This window comes from Falco rusticolus, chromosome 4, assembly GCF_015220075.1.
Source record: "Falco rusticolus isolate bFalRus1 chromosome 4, bFalRus1.pri, whole genome shotgun sequence".
Classification (NCBI taxonomy): Eukaryota; Metazoa; Chordata; class Aves; order Falconiformes; family Falconidae; genus Falco; species Falco rusticolus.
The window spans coordinates 45,293,164-45,311,983 of record NC_051190.1 but is presented as its reverse complement, the minus strand read 5'-3'; the positions used below and the strand labels follow the sequence as shown (position 1 = coordinate 45,311,983).

At 40.4% G+C, this 18,820-nt stretch overlaps 1 protein-coding gene across 1 annotated transcript in view; it reads left to right on the top strand.

The window, feature by feature from the left end:
• The window catches only part of LMNB2 (lamin B2), a 28,334-nt gene extending 13,700 nt beyond the window's left edge, over positions 1 to 14,634 (top strand). Inside the window, exons 3-12 of the mRNA XM_037386934.1 lie at positions 1,241 to 1,397; positions 2,052 to 2,177; positions 4,020 to 4,190; positions 8,646 to 8,771; positions 8,970 to 9,190; positions 9,790 to 10,081; positions 10,598 to 10,705; positions 11,599 to 11,718; positions 13,134 to 13,235; positions 14,209 to 14,634. Of these exons, the coding sequence (XP_037242831.1) occupies positions 1,241 to 1,397; positions 2,052 to 2,177; positions 4,020 to 4,190; positions 8,646 to 8,771; positions 8,970 to 9,190; positions 9,790 to 10,081; positions 10,598 to 10,705; positions 11,599 to 11,718; positions 13,134 to 13,235; positions 14,209 to 14,250 (1,465 nt within the window). The 3' untranslated portion in view covers positions 14,251 to 14,634. The remainder of the gene's footprint in view (positions 1 to 1,240; positions 1,398 to 2,051; positions 2,178 to 4,019; positions 4,191 to 8,645; positions 8,772 to 8,969; positions 9,191 to 9,789; positions 10,082 to 10,597; positions 10,706 to 11,598; positions 11,719 to 13,133; positions 13,236 to 14,208) is intronic.
• Positions 14,635 to 18,820: the final 4,186 nt, after the last annotated feature.

Genomic DNA, 18,820 nt, shown 5'->3' with positions numbered 1-18,820 from the left:
GTGCATACCAATACCCCACAAAGCAGGATTTTTGTAAAAATAATTCTGGGTATTGCATTTTGTTAAGAGTTAGGAGCAAATCAGGAATTCAAGAAGACCAAGGGGTCAGAATTTTGGGAACCAAGACTCAGGATTTGGGCTGGGGAGCGAGGTTTGTATAATCCAGAGCAGTGCTTTTCAGCTTTTTTTTTCCTTTGCAGGCGTAATGGTTTTTCTGTGTTCGGGAGTTGCAGACCAAATACAGAACTTTTAAAGCCTATAGGTAGCAGGACTCCTCTGCAAAGTTATTTCTGTGGGCCTTTAAAAGCAGCTCGCTGACCACAGGCTGAAAACCACAGATGTACAGAAGAGAAGGCTGAGGAAAGGGAAGGAGAAAAATGAACTCTAAGATGGTTTAAAAGAAAAAGACAAGAAGCTGTTCCCTGCATTCTTAAGTGGTGTGAGGCTAGAATAGCCAGCTTTAACTGCAGCAGGGAAGAACTACTTCACATAACAAAACACTTCCTAATAACGTAACGACGCACACCTAGAGAAGCTGTAAAAGTTGGTGTGTTAGAGGGGAAGGCAGATAAATACTTGGTGGGCACAAGGAAGATGACCTTGATGATTTCTGTGACTTAGATATAACAGCTCAAATAATCACATTTGAAGTGACCAGAGTTGCTTTGCTTGTAATGAATACTGCTGAAGAAACACTGGTTTACTCCTGAAAGGTCCCCACGTTTCCACAGTGGATCGCTTTACTACTTTGTGTGGGAATACATCCTAGGGAGTGGGCTTGGCCACATAAAATACAAAACGCTGGGGATGCTCGTAGGCCACTTTGGGAGATGCAGGTGCTCTGCTGCTCAGGGGCTGTAGTCCAAAGTGATGGATGTGAGCAGTTAAATGTGCTGTGTAGCACTGAGATGGGAAAATCCTCTTTACACCTTGTGTGTAAAGCAGCTTTTTTGTTATTTCTTAGCTGTCAGAGTTGCCTTCTGTCCATGATGCGTGTTCTTCATTAGGCAGTGCATTTACAACACACTAGTACAAGCTGCGAGTTTTAAGAGGTGCTTATTATTACTTTTATTAGCTGTATTTGCAGGTTACTCTAGGAACCATATAGTGGTACACTAATCCTAATCAAATGTGTGTAATAACAAAATATCTGTAGTTATAACCAAGATGTGTTCAAGATGTGTGTATTAATATATTTATTTTGTGTGTATTAGTATAATTAAATTTTGGTTTTTTTCAGCTACAAGAAGAAAGATGCAGATTTGTCTGTGGCTCAGGGTCGCATTAAGGATCTTGAAGTGCTGTTTCACAGAAGTGAAGCAGAACTCAATACTGTCCTGAACGAGAAACGCAGTCTGGAAGCAGAGGTGGCTGATTTGCGTGCCCAGCTTGCTAAGGTATGGGAGCAAATGCTGCCTTGCTGTAGCACAGGAGAGGCTGTGTATTGTAGAACTTGTTTGTTTTTTTTTTCTTTCGAGTTAGTTTATAGTCTGAACATCATTGATCCAGCTTGCTTACTGCTGAACCTTTGCCTGCCTCTCTTGGATATAGAATTAAGTTGTGAAAAATCTCTGTAAAACAACCAAAGCAACATGGTGTTTAGAAATTTTGCTAGCCAAAAGCTTTTATTTAAAAAATTCTGGTAAGCGTTTCTATATTCATGAGATAACAGGTTATTAAATGTTGTCCTTCATAAGGGCCTGGATAATTTTGGACTTATGCTGGCATAGCTAGTCGGACTACACTAGCAAGAAACAGAACAACATGCAAGATGCCGTGCTTGAGGAATTAATAATCCTCAACTCTATTATTATGCTGTATTGAAATAACCCTGTGTTTTAAATAACATACATGAAAGCTTGTTTTAAATATTCACAAATACACACACTCCTTTTTTTGTTGGGGTTTTTTGGAAAGTCAGTGGCTCCACATTAGATTTGTTGTTGTGAATAATCGGCCCAAAGATGTCAAATTAAGGCCATAAAGGGATTATGCATGGAAAATAGGGATCCAGACAAAAATAAGTATTTGTCTTCAAAATTCTTTTCTAGGCTGAGGATGGTCATGCTGTGGCTAAGAAGCAGTTGGAGAAGGAGACACTCATGCGTGTGGACCTGGAGAATCGGTGCCAGAGCTTGCAAGAGGATCTGGATTTCAGGAAGAATGTGTTTGAGGAGGTATTGTCAACCTCATCTCATCATAGTCAGAAGTTCATGTAGTTTTATTCAAACTTACTGTAGACAATTACTGACTAGTCCAGGTAGGGAAAATCAGTATTATCCTGCTATAAATGGATGGAGTAATAAAATGGTTAAAGGTTTTGCAGGAGTTACGTGGTAAATCAGTAGTAGAGCTGGCATGAGAGCCAAGTGCCAAGGGTATTGTTCCATGGGTGGGTGAGCTAATGTAGGAACCGACTGCTGTGGGAAGGGGAAAGACAACCAGCCAGGTAGATCACCCTGAGTTGTACTGGCCATCGTCTCTCTTCCATGCCATGGAGTAGCTGGACTGCTGCATGTCACTGAAATGACAGACCCTTGGGTGTAGGGCCTTGGAATACCTGTGCTCTCTGAGAATGGTGTTGCTGCCGCGTAAAGGTGAAGCTAAATGAGACAGCAGAAGCTGAAAGCTTGCTGTGCTGAAGCAGGGCTGTTCCTTTAGCCATCCCTGGCGCTCTTGGATCCTCGTATGGACCAATTCAATATAGGAAGAAAAAAAGGAATGGGTTTCCTTTAGGTTAGTGAATCCATTTGATTCAGTTGAAGGGTCCAAAGCTCCGCTGGAGTTTGAACATCACGATGGGGAGCTGGTCAGTGCAGTCTGCTGATTCTAGTGGTGATGAGCTGCTAGATCAGCTCAGCCCTTCACCTGATGCTTTGTAGTCCCCCATGATATTTTTGTGGCCTCTTGAGGGGTCATCACCTACAGTTACTGAGAGACTGTTTTTTTGCTTGCTGAGTTTTTTTGGCATAAAAAATTCACCACAGAAGGGAAAGCTTCATCCAGATCACACCAGGGCACATTGCTGTGAATAGAAGGGCATGTTTCTAAGTCTTGTTTTAGATGTAGAGCATTTCTGCCAAACGGCTACCCAAGTTGCTCTGAATTTGTGTTAGCTTGCTGTAACCCCAGTTTAAGCATGCAAAGCGAGCCTTGCTTTCTTTGTCTGCTGCTTCTCCTCATGGCTGTGCTGCTACCTTCAGGCCTCCTCCCAGTACTCTGAACCACTCCCCGATTGTTTGTCCTACCCTGAAGGGAGAAATTGTTTTTTTTCTCATACCGTGCATTCAGGCCTGGCCAGGTCTCTGCAGGGCTCAACATGAATAAGTGCATGAGTAAGTCTCCCCTCGCTAGTTTGGGACCAGTGTTCTAGGCACGGAGAACTTGTACTTCTCTAAAAATGAACATTTCTCAGTACAGACTCTGACCAGAAAAAATCATGTCTTCAGGATTGCTTGGGTTGCTGCTTTACTACTAACATAATCAAAACCTAATGAGTAGAGGTCATCCAGTATATAGAAAGAGAGAGATCTGTATATGCTTAAAAGTGAAATCTGAAGATGCAATTTAATTATTTTTTTCAATATATTTAATGGTTGCAAAAGGCGTTCGTTTTTATCTGACTGCTATTGTAATGTTGGGTGGTATATTGAGAGGGGAAAGGGTTTATAGTGCAGCATATACAATCTCTTTGCTATGTAAAAATTCATGTTTTCTTCTCCCCCTTTCCCTCCGTTTTGATTCTTGTAGCATTTAACAGCTCCTTCCTTAAAAATGTGTATGGATATTTTTAAACCTATTTTTGAGTCCGATCAATTAAGAATTACATCCTGCTAAATGAGGACAGTAACTTGCATCTGTTAGTACAAGTAGCAATTCTTAGGCTTAATGCCTTTAGTACTGTAGCTCCTGTATCTGACTAATTAGTAGTGAAATAGTTAATTGTTGTCTGAATGTAATTACTTGTACTATTTAACCTAATGTGGGAATTTGTCCGTGGTTTTTTGGTGTGTCTGTAGGAAATAAGGGAAACAAGAAAACGACATGAACATCGTTTGGTTGAGGTGGACACGAGTCGCCAACAGGAGTATGAATCCAAAATGACTCAGGCCCTGGAGGATCTGCGAAATCAACATGATGAACAAGTCAAACTGTACAAAATGGAGCTGGAGCAGACCTATCAGGCTAAGGTAACCGCTGCTCTCACAGCACGGTCTGACAGAAGGCCGGCTAGGGAGATAAAACCCTTCCCATCAGCCCAACTGTCTTTTAAGGGGACAAGTAATTGGAATCTGAAGAAGCTTTGACCTGGTGTTCAAATGCCTCTTGTGGCATTTGTGTGCAGATGTGTTTGCATGGAGGGCCCAGCCAGAGGTAATCGCTAGGAAGAGCTTTAGCCAAAAAATGCCAGTTTGTGAGAAAACACATGAACAGTTGCTCGCTGCAGAGGATGCAGTGGGAATAGCGAATGTCACGCAGTAACTGATCAGACAATGTTTTCTGCCATAAGGGTTTTTTTTTTCTTGACGTCAGTAGATCCGCTTCCTCCTCCAAAATGGAGATGGTGGAGGAGACCTGCCAGGTGTGGTACCTGGGCTTTAAGAACCTGGAGGGATGGGTTGGAGGGCTTGGGGGGTTGGTGCGTTTCAACACCGGCTTCTGGCTGGATGCAGTGAGCTTGCGACATACAGACATACTGAGAGGGGTCCGTGTCTAAGGCTGCATTGTCACTTTACTCTTACTGTGGCCTTTGCAATGTTCTTACTAGTCCCAGTACTCTTAAATGTGTGTAAGCCTTATCACATTGCAATCACCTAAGTTCTGGATTGGAAAATTACTAGATACAGTTGTGGTTTCAGTGGTGGCAGTGAAACTTCAGGCAAGGTATTGGACCAGCTTTGGTAATGAAAGTCATGGTTTATAAATTGGAAATTATAGAATAATTTGGGTTGGAAAGGACCTTTAAAGATTATCTAGTCCAACCACCCTGCAATGGCAATGGACATCTTCAACTAGATCAGGTCGCTCAGAGCCCCATCCAACCTTACCTTGAATGTTTCCAGGGAAGGGGGCATTTACCACCTCTCTGGACCCACCTGTGCCAGTGTTTCACCACTTTATTGTAAAAAATTTCTTCCTTGTATCTAGTCTGAGTCTACACTCTTCTATAAAAACCACTGCTCCTTGTCCTGTCACAACAGGCCCTGCTAAAATGTTGGTCCCCATCTCTCTTACAAGACCCCTTTAAGTGTTCAGAGGCTGCAGTAAGGTCTCCTCGGAGCCTTCTCTTCTCCAGGCTGAACAACCCCAACTCTCTCAGCCTGTCCCCGCAGGAGAGGGGCTCCAGCCCCCTTGATCATTTTTGTGGCTGCCTCTGGACTTGCTCCAACAGGTCCATCCATGTCTTTTGTGTGTTGAGGAATCCAGTACTCCAGGTGGGGTTTCACAAGAGCAGAGTAGAGGGGAAAATGTGAACATAGGAGTTAATTTAATCCAGGAGAATGCTGCTTAAACTTCTAGAAATATTTGGACTTTTTTGGTTTATCTGCCTGTTGTTTGGCATGAGTGGAATGCAACTCGCTCAAAAGAGAGAAGCTGTAATATTTTTTATTGAGGTAAAATAATAATTTAACAGAGTTCAGTAAGTTCAATGGAATTTAATAAAGTTTAACAGTGATTTGACAGGGTTCCATAAGTCTGATGGCAAGATTCACCTTATTAATTACTGCACGAAAGGAGCATACAAAGGAAAATTGAGTTAGAATGATTCATACAGAGACCAGAGACGCAAAGAGTAAGGAGGAACCCTCCTGTTGAGTCACGACGTTCAGAGTGGACCCCCTTGCCTTCTAAACTCCTTTTGGAGCCTAGGTGGGGTTGGATCCAATTTCAGTCTCTGGCTTGGTCAGTGGTTTATGTCTGAAGGGATTATCCATACAGCGTTTATAATAATATCGAGTAGCTACCTGGATTAGTAACGTTTCGTAGTCATTTACCACCAATCTGTCGTGGGTAAGGACTCTCTCCACCTCGGGTAAGGAAGGATCTTGTAGTCTCACATAAGGAATCTCTAACCTTGAGGGACATCCCTGCGCCAGGGGAGAGTCACCTGTCACGCAGTCCAGCTGCGGTTCAGGGAGAGCTCAAACTGGGTCCATCCTGGTGGTAATGAAGTAGTTGGCTGCTAGTCAGTAGTATAGACAAGATATGTGTCTTTGTTTTAGCTCTGGTATCTTGTTCTGTACCTTTGGAATATTTTTCAAGACCCCTTCGCTCCTGTGTGCATGAGCCAGGGGCTCTGCAGTTCACAAATTCACGCCAGGAATGGAGTCCTGCTGCTTCTTAGTCAGCCCGCACCAAAGCGTGGCTGGGAGTCAGCTGTACCCGTCACACCTCTGCAAATCCCGAGTTAGGAAATCCCAGTTCGTCCAGCACTGGGGCCATGGGAGGAGTAGCTTTGTTAGTGGTACAGCTCCTGGTTACAGGTTTGTTTGGTTTATGTTTGGGGTTTTTGTTTGTTTTACTATTCATTGCCCTACCTGAAGGGATTAGCTGCCAGTTTTCTGGTTATTGAAAATACTTGCCAATAATACAGTTACTTCTAATTCTCTTGCAGCAGAGAAACTACGTTCCCACTAACACTGATCTCCCCCACCTTTCACTGAGATTCCCTTTGAATTCTTTGGTTTGATAATTTACAGTATAAGAAACATTGATCTACAAATACTTAACCATTTCTTACAGCAACAACAATATAGATAATAGATACTAAAAAAAAAACTTAAGTACAGTTAGCAGTCTTGGTATTATTTGCTGAAGTTAGGAACAGATGATGTTTTTATACAAGATACTTGGATTCACTTGTCACGGTCAGAAGAAGATCCAGGGTAGGAAAAAAAAAAGTCTGCAAAATACAGACTTTGAGAATGAAAAATTGATGAGATTTGAACAAGGGGGATGAACAAATTAAGCTGCTTTTTCCCCCCATATAAAAGATGGTGGTTGTTATGGGTGAAGCTGGAATGCAAAGGGGAAAATGGGCTTAGCTGTGAGCTTCATTCCCTGGATTTCTGGATCAAGATGTGTCCCTGTCAGAGAGAGCCTGAGCTGTTAACAGGCCGCTTTGACCTTGTATTCCCTAAGTTTAGCTACTGAGCTTCTCCAGGATGAAGAGGGTCTTGGGTAAAAGCTCACTTCTAGCTCTGATCATGACCTTTGACAATAAATAACAGACATTCTAAACTTGAGGATTTGGCACTATGCCAGCATGACTGTAAGGAAGTGAATGTCAGCATTTAAATAATTCTCTAATTTAAAACTTCACAAGTAATGGAGTATATAGTTGGTTTGAAGTTCCTTCAAAACCCTTAGCCTAAAGAAGGCTCTATATGTGTTTTCTGCCCTACTCAGAGCCTTGTGATCAGCAGAGCTAATGAAGATTGATTTTTATAAAAGCTTTGTGCTGTGTGGCTAAACATCATGTCCTGCTTGGAACAGTTTTTGGGACTGGGGCAATTTAGTTCCTGGGTGGATTCTGTGGCGTGTAGCAGAATTGTTGAGCTCCACCTGCAAGGCGTGAAAAGGATGCTTTTTCTAGCTATCTACTTCGATGAAATTTCCCTTGTAATAGCTTTGAGCTCTGTTGTTGCTCTGTCAGATTTGGCTAAAAGTAGTCACTAGAAGTGAACAAACTTCATTAGGTGAAATTAATTAACAAAAACTGAAAACGAATTGCATGTTGGCAGCTATTAGGGACAGAGAATATAACTGAAAGTGCTGCTTTGCCTCTGGGGCAGGATGTCATCTGGGGTGCTGTGGGTAGTCTTAGTCCTTCTTGAAAAAGTAGTACAGAGTAATACAGAGAAGACTAACGAAGACAATTAAGAGTATGAAAGAGGTCCTGCATGAAGAAAGTTCAAAATAAAACTTCTCCTGGGAAATGAGGTACCTGTCTCAAGAGAAGGGGAAGTTACCATAGATATCTGTAAAAGCATAGATGGCAGAGAAAAGGTAAATGAGGAGTGATTGTTTATTATTTTTCAGAAGTAGGGACAGTGAATGTCCAGTGGTAGACTCGGAAGAAACAAAGTAAGGTTGTTCTTCAGTGATCCACAGCTAAAGTCCTTGCCCCATAAATTCAAAAAGCAGGGGCAAGTTCCTGCCTGAAAAATCCAGAGAGGCAGTAAGCATCAAAATACTGTCTCTGGTTTGGGAAGTCCCTGAATTGTAAATGGCCAGCTGAGACATAATACCCGTGGAATATTTTATTGACCTTGGTCTCTCGTTAGACCAGGACATGAACTAGGTAGCCTTTGCTCTGACCCAGTGTGATTGTTCTTACAACAAACGGGCAGAGACCATGATCACATGAACCTGGTTTTTGGAAAGTGGAAGGCTGCTTGTGTGCTGCAAGGGTTAATAGACTTTTATTTTTAATAGCGTAAGCAAATTCCATAGGAATAGGACTGAAATAGATTTTCCTGGTCCTTAGGGCATTTCCTTAATGTTAAGCAATTCTCACCATAAACTTACCAGATTGCCATTTAAAATTATTTAAGATTAAATAGCTTCTATTTTTTTACCAAAAGGGTATTTGCAGGTTATCTAACTCAATCCAAGTGACTTGTATAAAACTTGCTTTCCAGCTGGAGAACGCCAAACTGTCGTCTGACCAAAATGACAAAGCTGCTGGTGCAGCTCGAGAGGAGTTGAAGGAGGCTCGCATGAGAATAGAAGCTCTCAACTACCAGCTCTCTGGCCTTCAGAAACAGGTAAAGGGACTAAATTCGCTTTCATCTCTAATACAGAGCACGGTATTGTTTGGATTTATTAACATTTCTGTTCCTTCACGTTTTCTGGATTTTCCAGAGAGAAATCTTTATGTTCATTGGGGAGGGAGACAAATTTTTAACTTTCTTACTGTACCCACGTAGATGCCAACTGGGTTTTCCATTGTGCTGTCTACCTAGGCTAGTGCTGCAGAAGATCGCATTCACGAATTGGAGGAAATGATGGCTGGTGAGCGGGAAAAGTTTAGGAAGATGCTAGATGCAAAGGAGAGGGAAATGACAGATATGAGGGACCAGATGCAGCAGCAGCTTACAGAGTACCAAGAACTGCTTGATGTTAAATTAGCACTGGACATGGAGATCAGTGCTTACCGAAAACTCCTGGAAGGAGAAGAGGAAAGGTATGTACAGATTCCACATTCTTTTCTTACAAATAGCAGGTGTTATTTTCATTTCTTCGGCTTGTTTTTTTTTAACCAGTTCAGCAGAAATTTCCAGATTTTTGTTTCACTGAAGTCATACTGGCTTCACACCACAGTGTGCTGTATGAACACTTACAAGTGAATAGTCTTTAGTTATATTTTGGTTTTTATAATGACCTCGGAGTACAGCGGAATGTATCATTCTGTGTTTGACATTCACCTCTTCTTTTTATTTAATTGCTTATACTTCTGTGCTGTCCTGGTTTTAAGCGCTGTGGCCCAAGAATAGTATGTTTAGTAGTAGATACACTGGAGGGAAGGGTTACATGATCTGTGTTGTGCTCGTTTGTATGGCTTTCCATGTCACATAATCGTACCACCAGAAAATTCCTCAGGGATGGATAGCTCCCCCCCCCCCCCCCCCCGCCCCCCTTACATGCGGTCCTCATGGCACACAGTGAGGCCACTGCCAGCCTCGGGGTGTATTGCAGTTTGGTTATGGAGTATATGATAGCATTATTGCTTTGTGTGTAGTTCCCTGGATGAGTTAATTAGAACGCTTGCTTCTTTGTGTGAAGGTTGAAGCTCTCTCCGAGTCCCTCCTCCCGTGTTACCGTCTCTCGGGCTACCTCCAGCAGCAGCAGTAGCAGTACTTCACTTGTGCGCTCTTCCCGAGGCAAGAGAAAACGCATCGAAGCAGAGGAGCTCTCAGGCAGTGGAACAAGTGGAATTGGCACTGGAAGTATTAGTGGCAGCAGTAGTAGCAGTAGCTTCCAGATGTCCCAGCAAGCTTCGGCTACAGGAAGTATCAGCATAGAAGAGATAGACCTGGAGGGCAAATATGTTCAACTGAAGAACAATTCTGATAAGGTGAGTGTCAGCAGAACTCCTGGAAAACCAGGAGGAGGAGCTAAATGGAACTGTTACACAGGGGTTGTAGCACAAGTAGGTGGAGTTACTTGGAGAGCTGGAGCAAGGTCTAGAGGTGCAGCGTCCTGCAATAATTAACAAGGGCGTTTGAAAGTTGAACATTACAGCGTGCTAGCATGAGTGTAATGTTTGCTACCAAGAAGAGAATACAGTTTGTGTCCCAAATATCTAAACACGTGTGCTGGTACCTTGGTCGTGTAAATAGTGTTGCTGGCTCTAGCAGAACTTTTTTGTGCAAAATGTGCATCTTTAGATTTTGCCAAATGACCTTAGAGGATTTACACTTTAGTAGAGGGTACAGAAAAATACTTTCAAGTTAGAATGCAGATGTCTTAACAACCATGTAAATAAACTTACAGTCACATTATTTTAGTAACACAGAGACCTAGAGAAACCTCCAACACCTATTTGCTCTGTTTTGCTCACCCTAAATAACCTTATGACTCTTTCCATTAGGATCAGTCTTTGGGTAATTGGAGACTGAAAAGACAAATCGGAGATGGAGAAGAAATTGCTTACAAATTTACTCCTAAATACGTCCTCAGAGCTGGGCAGACTGTAACAGTAAGTTATAATTACAGTGTGTCAACAACATAATCTTTTGTTGATGCTGTGGCAGTTGTAAATCTGATATTTGGTACAGCCTGATTTGATGTATAACTTCTGGTTTCATGGATCTCACTGTAGAGGAGCAGGGTTTCAGTCATAGAAATGCAGAACAGAAATCAAATTTATTTATTAGCACTTCAGTATTTAAGACCACTTTGGGCACAGAGAAAGTTGAAGAAAAAGGTATTTTGGGGGGTGGGTCAAAAGGACTTTGTTTTCAAACACCTTTGCACAGGTTTGCTGCACTCATCCTGCTCAACCTCTTAATGAAAAAAGAAACATTTCAGAGCATTTACTCATTCGTTCAGTCCACTTAGTGGACGTTAAGTTTAAGATTAGACATTCTCAGCCTTGGCTGTAGTTGAACAGCTGCTTTTCTACAGTTTTGTATTTTATTTTCAGTCTGCAACAGATGTTCTTTCAGAAGAAAAAAAGGCTTTCTTTTAATCGGTTCTAGCTATTTCTGCTTAAGTAGCAATTGCTCAGATACATATAAAATATTAAATTGATACACTATAAGCTGCATTTTATGTCTTGGCTCTGTACAGTCATTGAGATGGTGGTAGGACAAATTTGTATATTCAGAAAAAAGTGATGACTTCAATATAACATAATTTTTTGTCTTTTTTTTTTTAAGAAAAATGGCAAATGTGGGGATTTTTTGTAGACTGAGAATAATATCTTAATACAAGTAATGGTGTAGGTAAAAGCAGGGTAAAACTGCCATTGGAATTCAGAAACAAAACCAGTTTGCAGAGAGGAGTAGGAGAATTTGGGCGTATATTCAAAAATGTATTCAAAAATAAAATGTGCATAAACAGCTAATTACAGAATGTCTGTCTGTCTAGATTTGGGGTGCAGATGCAGGTGTATCTCACAGCCCCCCTTCTGTTCTCGTGTGGAAGAATCAAGGCAGCTGGGGCACCGGAGGAAACATCCGTACATACCTCGTAAACTCAGAAGGAGAGGTAGGCTGGGGCTGTGGGAAAAGGCTGCGGGCTGGGTTATCCCCCGAAGTCTTTCATTAGGGGGATGACATCAATGATAAAATCCTGATTTTAAGATCTCCCCTATTGTCTTCTAAAATAAATCAGTTTCTGATCCTGTCATAATTAAATATCTTGTGAGTATCTGAGATTTTTGGGAAATTTTGGAAAACTGTGACCATCATCCTGATTACATCCATAGACTTTTTTTCTCCTATTTTAGAAAAACACCCTGCTAGTAGAGAATTCGAGTATGTGTTTTTAGAAGCGACAAATAAAATAGGTGTTGCTGGCAATTCAAAGTTGCATTATATAGTACCTACAACATTCTGGGGTGCAGTGTAAATACTTTAACATAGGAAGACAGCTGTCCTTCCAATGTTGGCAGTATATCAGAAGTTTTCATTTGCCACAGGTTCCTGTTCATTCTGCATTGTCCTACATCTGCCCAGAATGGATTTTTATTATTTTTTTTTTTAAATAAAACCACCCCTGCAGAAGACTCCTGCAAGGGAGTATTGTGCTTTGGCTGTTACTCATAAATGTGCCATTATCCCAGCCATCTGATAGAAACAGGAAAGTGAAGCAGACCACAGGTGTGTCTGGTTTCATGCTGCTTTTCTTGCTGGCAATTGTGTGGAAGCACTTTCTGCAGGAGCAGCAGCACAGGACAAGGTAGGAGGGAGGGTCGTTTGTACAAATAGGAAGCTAACCGGCTTAGTATTCAAACAGAAGTGGTTACACTAGTATCTGAGAAAAGTTCAAATCCATGTCTCTTCCCACTGTGGATACCTTCAGTATCCCTGCTTAAAGTGTATGTTTAGGACAACTTCCACAAGTAGAAATTTGCATATATGATCTCAAGGGCACAGGAGTACAGAAGAATTTCTTACTACTAAGAAGTGTTAAAAGTTATCCAGTAGTAAAGGAAGCTTCTTGGGGTTTTAGAATTCCTTTTCACGCCTGATTTGGAAGACTGTCCTGATAATTGAGATAAGTAATTGATAGAGAATATTTAGTAGAAATTAGGAATATTCTTAACGCTGTGTAATCATACTGAGAAACTTTAGTTTCATGCATTCCAGTAGGTCTCTATACAAGACTTCAGCTTATATAAAATTGACTAACGGCCACCTGTAAATGGCTGCTTCCTCTCAAATCCTTAGGTAATGAAAGAAAATTCCTGAAGCTAAATTACATTACATGCCTTTTAGTGGATAGAACTGTTGTGGTTTGCAGGATATTACTAGTATTTGCTCGTATAGCTAATATTAAATCTAGGGCACGTTGCTTTAGACCCTCCAAAATTTAATAGGGGTATTATATTGATGGTATAGCAAAAATTTAAGAGATAGATAGAGACTACTAGCCATTTCCTTGTTTGTTATTTTGTATAGGAAGTTGCAGTGAGAAGTGTTACTAAATCAGTAGTTGTGCGAGAGAATGAAGAGGAAGAGGATGAAGCAGAGTTTGGAGAGGAAGACCTTTTCAACCAACAGGTAATAAGATGCGGACCAGATGTTTAACTTGTGCCTCACTGGCTGGATTAACCAGGCGCAAGATTTAGGGGGGTGCCTTCAACTTCTGCCAGCTCTGAGCTTTGTGGTCCATTTTTCCAGTGGATGCTTGCAGGGGACGATGGCAGAATGGCTTGCAACCCTGCAGCATTACTGCAGTGCACAGAGAAGAGCACAAAGTGAGCAATTCCTCCAGGCATTGCTGCTTGAATCGATAGTGTTAGAGCTCAGGCAGTGGCTAATGTCGGGTCAGGATGCCAGGTTTTCTATGGAAGTATGCAACAGATCACGTATTTACAGCACTGCAATGGCATAGACTGTTTTTAGGGTTAGTAAGATTTGTTTTAGCAGTGAGTGTTACTCCCATTCCAGTATTTCCTTCTCTGTAAAAACCAAACAAACAAAAAAAGTGTGTGGCATTCTTGCTGTAAGCAGAATATAACCACCGGGAAATATAACCACTAAAAACCAGGCAAGTGGGAGTGCTGCTGCTGCTGCAAGCTTCAGCTTACTGGTTTATTTTCTGATAGTATATACCTGCTACATCTGAAATAAACTTGTTTTTTCTTAATAATACCACCTGTATGTTTTCATAACCCTTAGTTAAGTACTGGGAAATAACAGCAGTTGGCAGAGTGAAAAGGAGAAAGTTACATCATACAGGTGATACTAGAAAATACTGTAAATTTATTTCAAACTCCAGTGGTTCTTCTGATCAGTGATGGAGACGAACCGCATCAACCCATCATAGAAAACCATAACCAGAGTAGCAGGTCTTAATCCTGGCAGTAGCCTGTGACATGTGTGCAATGCTTTCTCTACAGTTGTGATGTTCCCTGAATATCACTAAACTACCAAAAAAATGCATTTAACAATTGAGTTGATAACTGGAGTCTAGATTTACAGTATGAAAAGCTAGCAAGAACTGAGTTCAACTGTGTCTGTCTTGTTTTAGGGGGATCCCAGAACAACCTCTAGAGGATGCTCAGTGATGTGAAGAAAGAAAAAAGAAACTATTATTTGCCTTTTTTCATTTATTTCCTTTTATTTTTGCTATTTTTTTCCCTCCAGAGCCACTGAAAACTATTTTTATATGCATCATCTGATTTCTTTGAAGTTTACTCCTTGGTACATTTTTATAAAAAAAAATCAAAAAAAAAACCTTTACTGAACAAAACTGCCAGAATTTTTAATAGATTTATTTTTCCCTCTTTGTTGAAACACTATATTGGAATACAGTATTTTTCCCCATACAGAGTTTAAAGTCTTATGTACAAACCTGCAGCAGAAAAGAAATTTTTAGCTAAAATGGGATGAGACTCCTTGAGTGTATGGTAAACTTAAAATTGCATATATAACCAGTATAATTTAAAAAAAAAAAGTTAAGAAAGTGTGTTCATCTGCAGGGCTCCAGGAGAGATTCACAGTAGTGTCTCCTCCTTATTTTAAGAAATAGCAGGGTCTTGCCTGGTATCCTCAGCAGTGCCCAGCTTAGGAAATTAGACCCCAAGTTAATTAAAAATGCTACTCCACCAGTGGAAGTAACAAAGGGAAGCTGCCGATTTGACATTCTTGGCTCATGACCGTGGCACCTTGTCCTGCTCTGAGGTTTGACAGCCTAGTAGTAAAAACATCTGTCAACACCTTAGCTCCATATCCTTATTTCAGAAGGAGGAGAACAATGGGTTCTGCTTCCTGAATATATACACCATCTGAAGGTATGGAAGTGTCAAAACCAGAGTTTTAACTGTTTTTATGAAAGCTTGTTAGATCACGGATGCAAGTTGTGAAGTACGGTATTTAGGATGTTAAGCATCATGATTTAATGCTTTTGACATACTCGGCATTAAACAATAAGATTTTAGAAGCTAAAAATGTTTTTACTTTTGGCAGTGATAAATATTGGGGATTTTAAAGGTTATCCTGTGTAAATGTTGACTTTTTTTAATCGGAGCTAGATGCAGCTTGTTCATACTTCTTGTATTCAAAGGTTACTGTCAGATATCTTAAGGAGCAGTATTTGCAAAATAGTACAGAAATAGTGTAATGACTTAAAAAAAAAATTAAAAGGAACTGCTGTTGTTCAGGACATAAGCATAGCCTTGCAGTGCGCAAAGTCAAGTCTTAGGGAGTGAAGGGAGAATAATGCTTTTTATAAAAAACTGTTTTGTATGAGTAGTAGGTGATTTTTATTTCGGTATGATGCATTTTGTATCTGACAGTGTCCCTTTAGCTTAAGGTTTCTTCTGCTGCATTTCTGTGGAGATAACTGACTCTCCTCGTGTTAGTATTTATACAGTGGTGCATCTTTAAGCACTAGGAAAAATACCTGACTGCTCCAAAGAATGTACTGACTACTGTACAAGCAGATGTTTTTTTTTCCACTAGTTATTAGTTTGGATACGAAATTTGGATACCATTTTATGCCAGCATAGAATCCTGTTTTTACCTGCACTCTTGAACTCTGATCTTGTCATTTGAATAGTATAGACTCATCAAACAAGCTACAAGGTTTGGATGTTTTCGGTGGCTTTTGGACATTATGTTCTCTGAACAGTATTGTGACTGACAGATATAACCTAGAAAGTCAGTTTAGTGGCTTTGACTGATGGCTTTGTAATGCAAGCAGGGTGGGAACAAAAGGGGTTTTTTAAGCTTATGGATTTATTTTGCCATTTAAAAATAAATCAAAGATGCTACTTTTCTCTATTTGAGTGGGACAACTGAATTACTGAAGTTAAACTAATAGAAATTTAGAATTCTGTTTTTAATCCATTATCAGAAGATCCATTATAAAAAAGCAGTATGAAGATTTGGCTGTTTGGACTAATGGGATAACTTTATTGATGTACTTGGCCGTTTTTCTAATGTAATTTTCCCACTCTGCTTGAGTAGAAGGTTAAATATGTAGTAAATCATGTCTATCTCTCTGTAAAATGTATCTAGTGAAATTATGTTTCTCAGACATACTGTTATCAATTACCTTTTCTTAAATTTGTTGTTAGGCAAATTAATGCAATCAATGTAAAAGTATTTTTGCAGTGCACCTTCCAACCACTGGACAGCATTTCCCTTTCTGACCCACAGCTTCTACAATAGACTTACATAATGTTTGAGGGCTATTTGCTTTTTTTTCCTGAAGATCTGTATTTATTTTTTTTATATTGGCCAGTTTACAGATTGCTTATTCTTCTTTTAAGATTGTCCTGTACATCTGTACATTCAAGACTGTTCTGTGATCTTAAATACTAAAGCAGTAAGTGTAGTTAGTGGTTTTTGTGATTTTTTTTTTTTCTACTTTTTCTTTTTTTTCCTGTGAAGAATGGGCTAGGAAAGGCAGCTCAAATAAGGAAAAACCCCTTGCTACCTGAGCCATAGTTTTTTTTAACAGCTACTGTATGGGGAGTGTGTCTTCTTGTAGCCTTAAGGACTGGTGCTTGTGGATCTTTTGTGGTGAGCACTGTGCCCTTCAGTAACAGTCTGCAGAATTTGTCCTTAGATTTGGAACTGTGTCTTTCACCTTTGGAAACAGGTTAGTTTCTTCTTCAGTACCATGTTTAGGTATATACAGGTGTTCCTGTTAAAGCAGTGACTGACACTGTGGGAAAAGCTGAATGCCAGCAGTCTAAATATGGGTGATGGTGTCACCACAGTGCTCTCTAAAAGGCTACTAAAAATAATTCCTAGCTGTAAATTACAAGACACACAAAAACTACTGTATTCCACGTACTTTTGTTTGTGTGGGCGTTCTTCTCTAGATGCCATCCTTTCCTCTTGCTTTTGATGCTGAGCTGCAGCGTAACAAATATCCCTTTAGAGCTGGTGCTCCCTATGGGGAGCTTTTTGGCTTTACCAACCCAAAAAGCATTGTTTCTTTTTTCCTGTCTTTCAAGGATTAGGGTTTTTGTCATCTTCATGATAATTAAAGCTTTTTGTTCAAATAAAATCCAGTGTCCCCTTGCCCTCTTTTTCCCATTTCATCATCCTGTATGTGAACCGCTCTTGAAGAATTTGGAGGATGGTCAGCTTTTCTACTCCAGTGTCTGATACTGATGTAGAGCTTGAAGGAGAAACAGTTGACTTGTCGGGGGAAAAATTATTGTAAGGCTTCTCTGATTAGGGAAATTAACCAGTATAACTTTTATCAGAGTAGTTAGGTGAGTGTAACTACCCATACGGATTTTCTTATTCCAGAAAAATAAGCAAATAACTTCATTCTGGATGGGGGGGAAAAAAATATCTGAAACTATTCTCTGTGGTTAAGAGCAGAAAGGAATAGCAGTATAACTGCAGCATAATAGTTAAGTTGGCCTTTTCACTGTGTAGATCATAACAGAGTATCATATAAAATATGATAAATGCGTACTACCTACTCGGAAGTTTGTACTGTATGCAAATGCTTGTGTCAGAACAAGTCCCTCCATCTGCAGAACCATCGGCGATGTGGTGTCCCGCAGAGTGAGACAGGGTTACAGAGAACCTCTGACGTTTCATGCCACTTCTTTCTCCTTTGCTTCTATACTTGTTAATTAGCTGTTGTGTTGCAGTGACTTATTCTAAGTGGTAAAGTGGCTGTGATTCCTTTGCCGTGCAGCTTTATTTCCCAGTGTGTCTACTTAGGCTAGTTGGGGCCTGTAGCTCTGCCCTGACAGAACCAATAGTTTACACTGATGCACTGATCACTTGGCTTCAGCACCGTTTCTATTCATTAAATTGGAGTTTGCTGGCAGAGTTTGTGTTTGTAGCAGGAACCAAAAGTCTCAGGAAGAAAACAAAACATCTGCTTCCCATGACCTGTAGCGTAAAAGCCAGACAGGGTTGGCGGCAGCTTACACGAGTCATGAGAACTGTATTGCAGCGCGAAGCAGACTGTACTGTGAAAGGAGATCACTTCGTATGCATGTTTGTCCTTGAGCAACAGGGCACCTCATGTTCCGTTCAGGGATCTTACTGCGTTTTATACGCCTGTTTTCTTTTTAATGCTCATCCTGTATAAAGGCCCTTTAACTGCAACCTGGACAGAGGTTAGTTAGAAGAGGCATTTAGAAATCCTCTCTACACCCCAGAACATTGGAGAATCTGTTTCTTTTGTGTGCATCAGAAAGAATTCCATGCTGTATGAAAACATGCATGCTATATGTTTTCCATCTCTTGTAGCCACTTCTCTTACTTCCTCACTGTTAAGCCACTCTCCTTCTTCTTTCTGTACCTTCTTTTGAAAGTCTTACTTCTAAACAAAGGCATATCCATATTTGATACTGGATTTTATTGCCACTGTTGGGTCCAAACCCAGTGTGAGCAGGAGACAAAGCCTTGTTGTAAACCAGTGAGTGGAAGGTGAGATAGTGATTGCATTTTTCAAAGCACTGTTTTAGCTGAATGTCAAGACAAATTATGTTGGGAGAGTTTCTTTTCTCATTTAAAATGGCCTGGGAAACAGAATTTTTATTTGCCCTTCAATATGCTTAGCTTTAAACCAGTTTAAAATAATTGAAAAGTGTTTTGTTTTGTTTTGTTTTTTAAATACAAGACCATATTTACATGCAATTATTTGTTAGCATAATGCC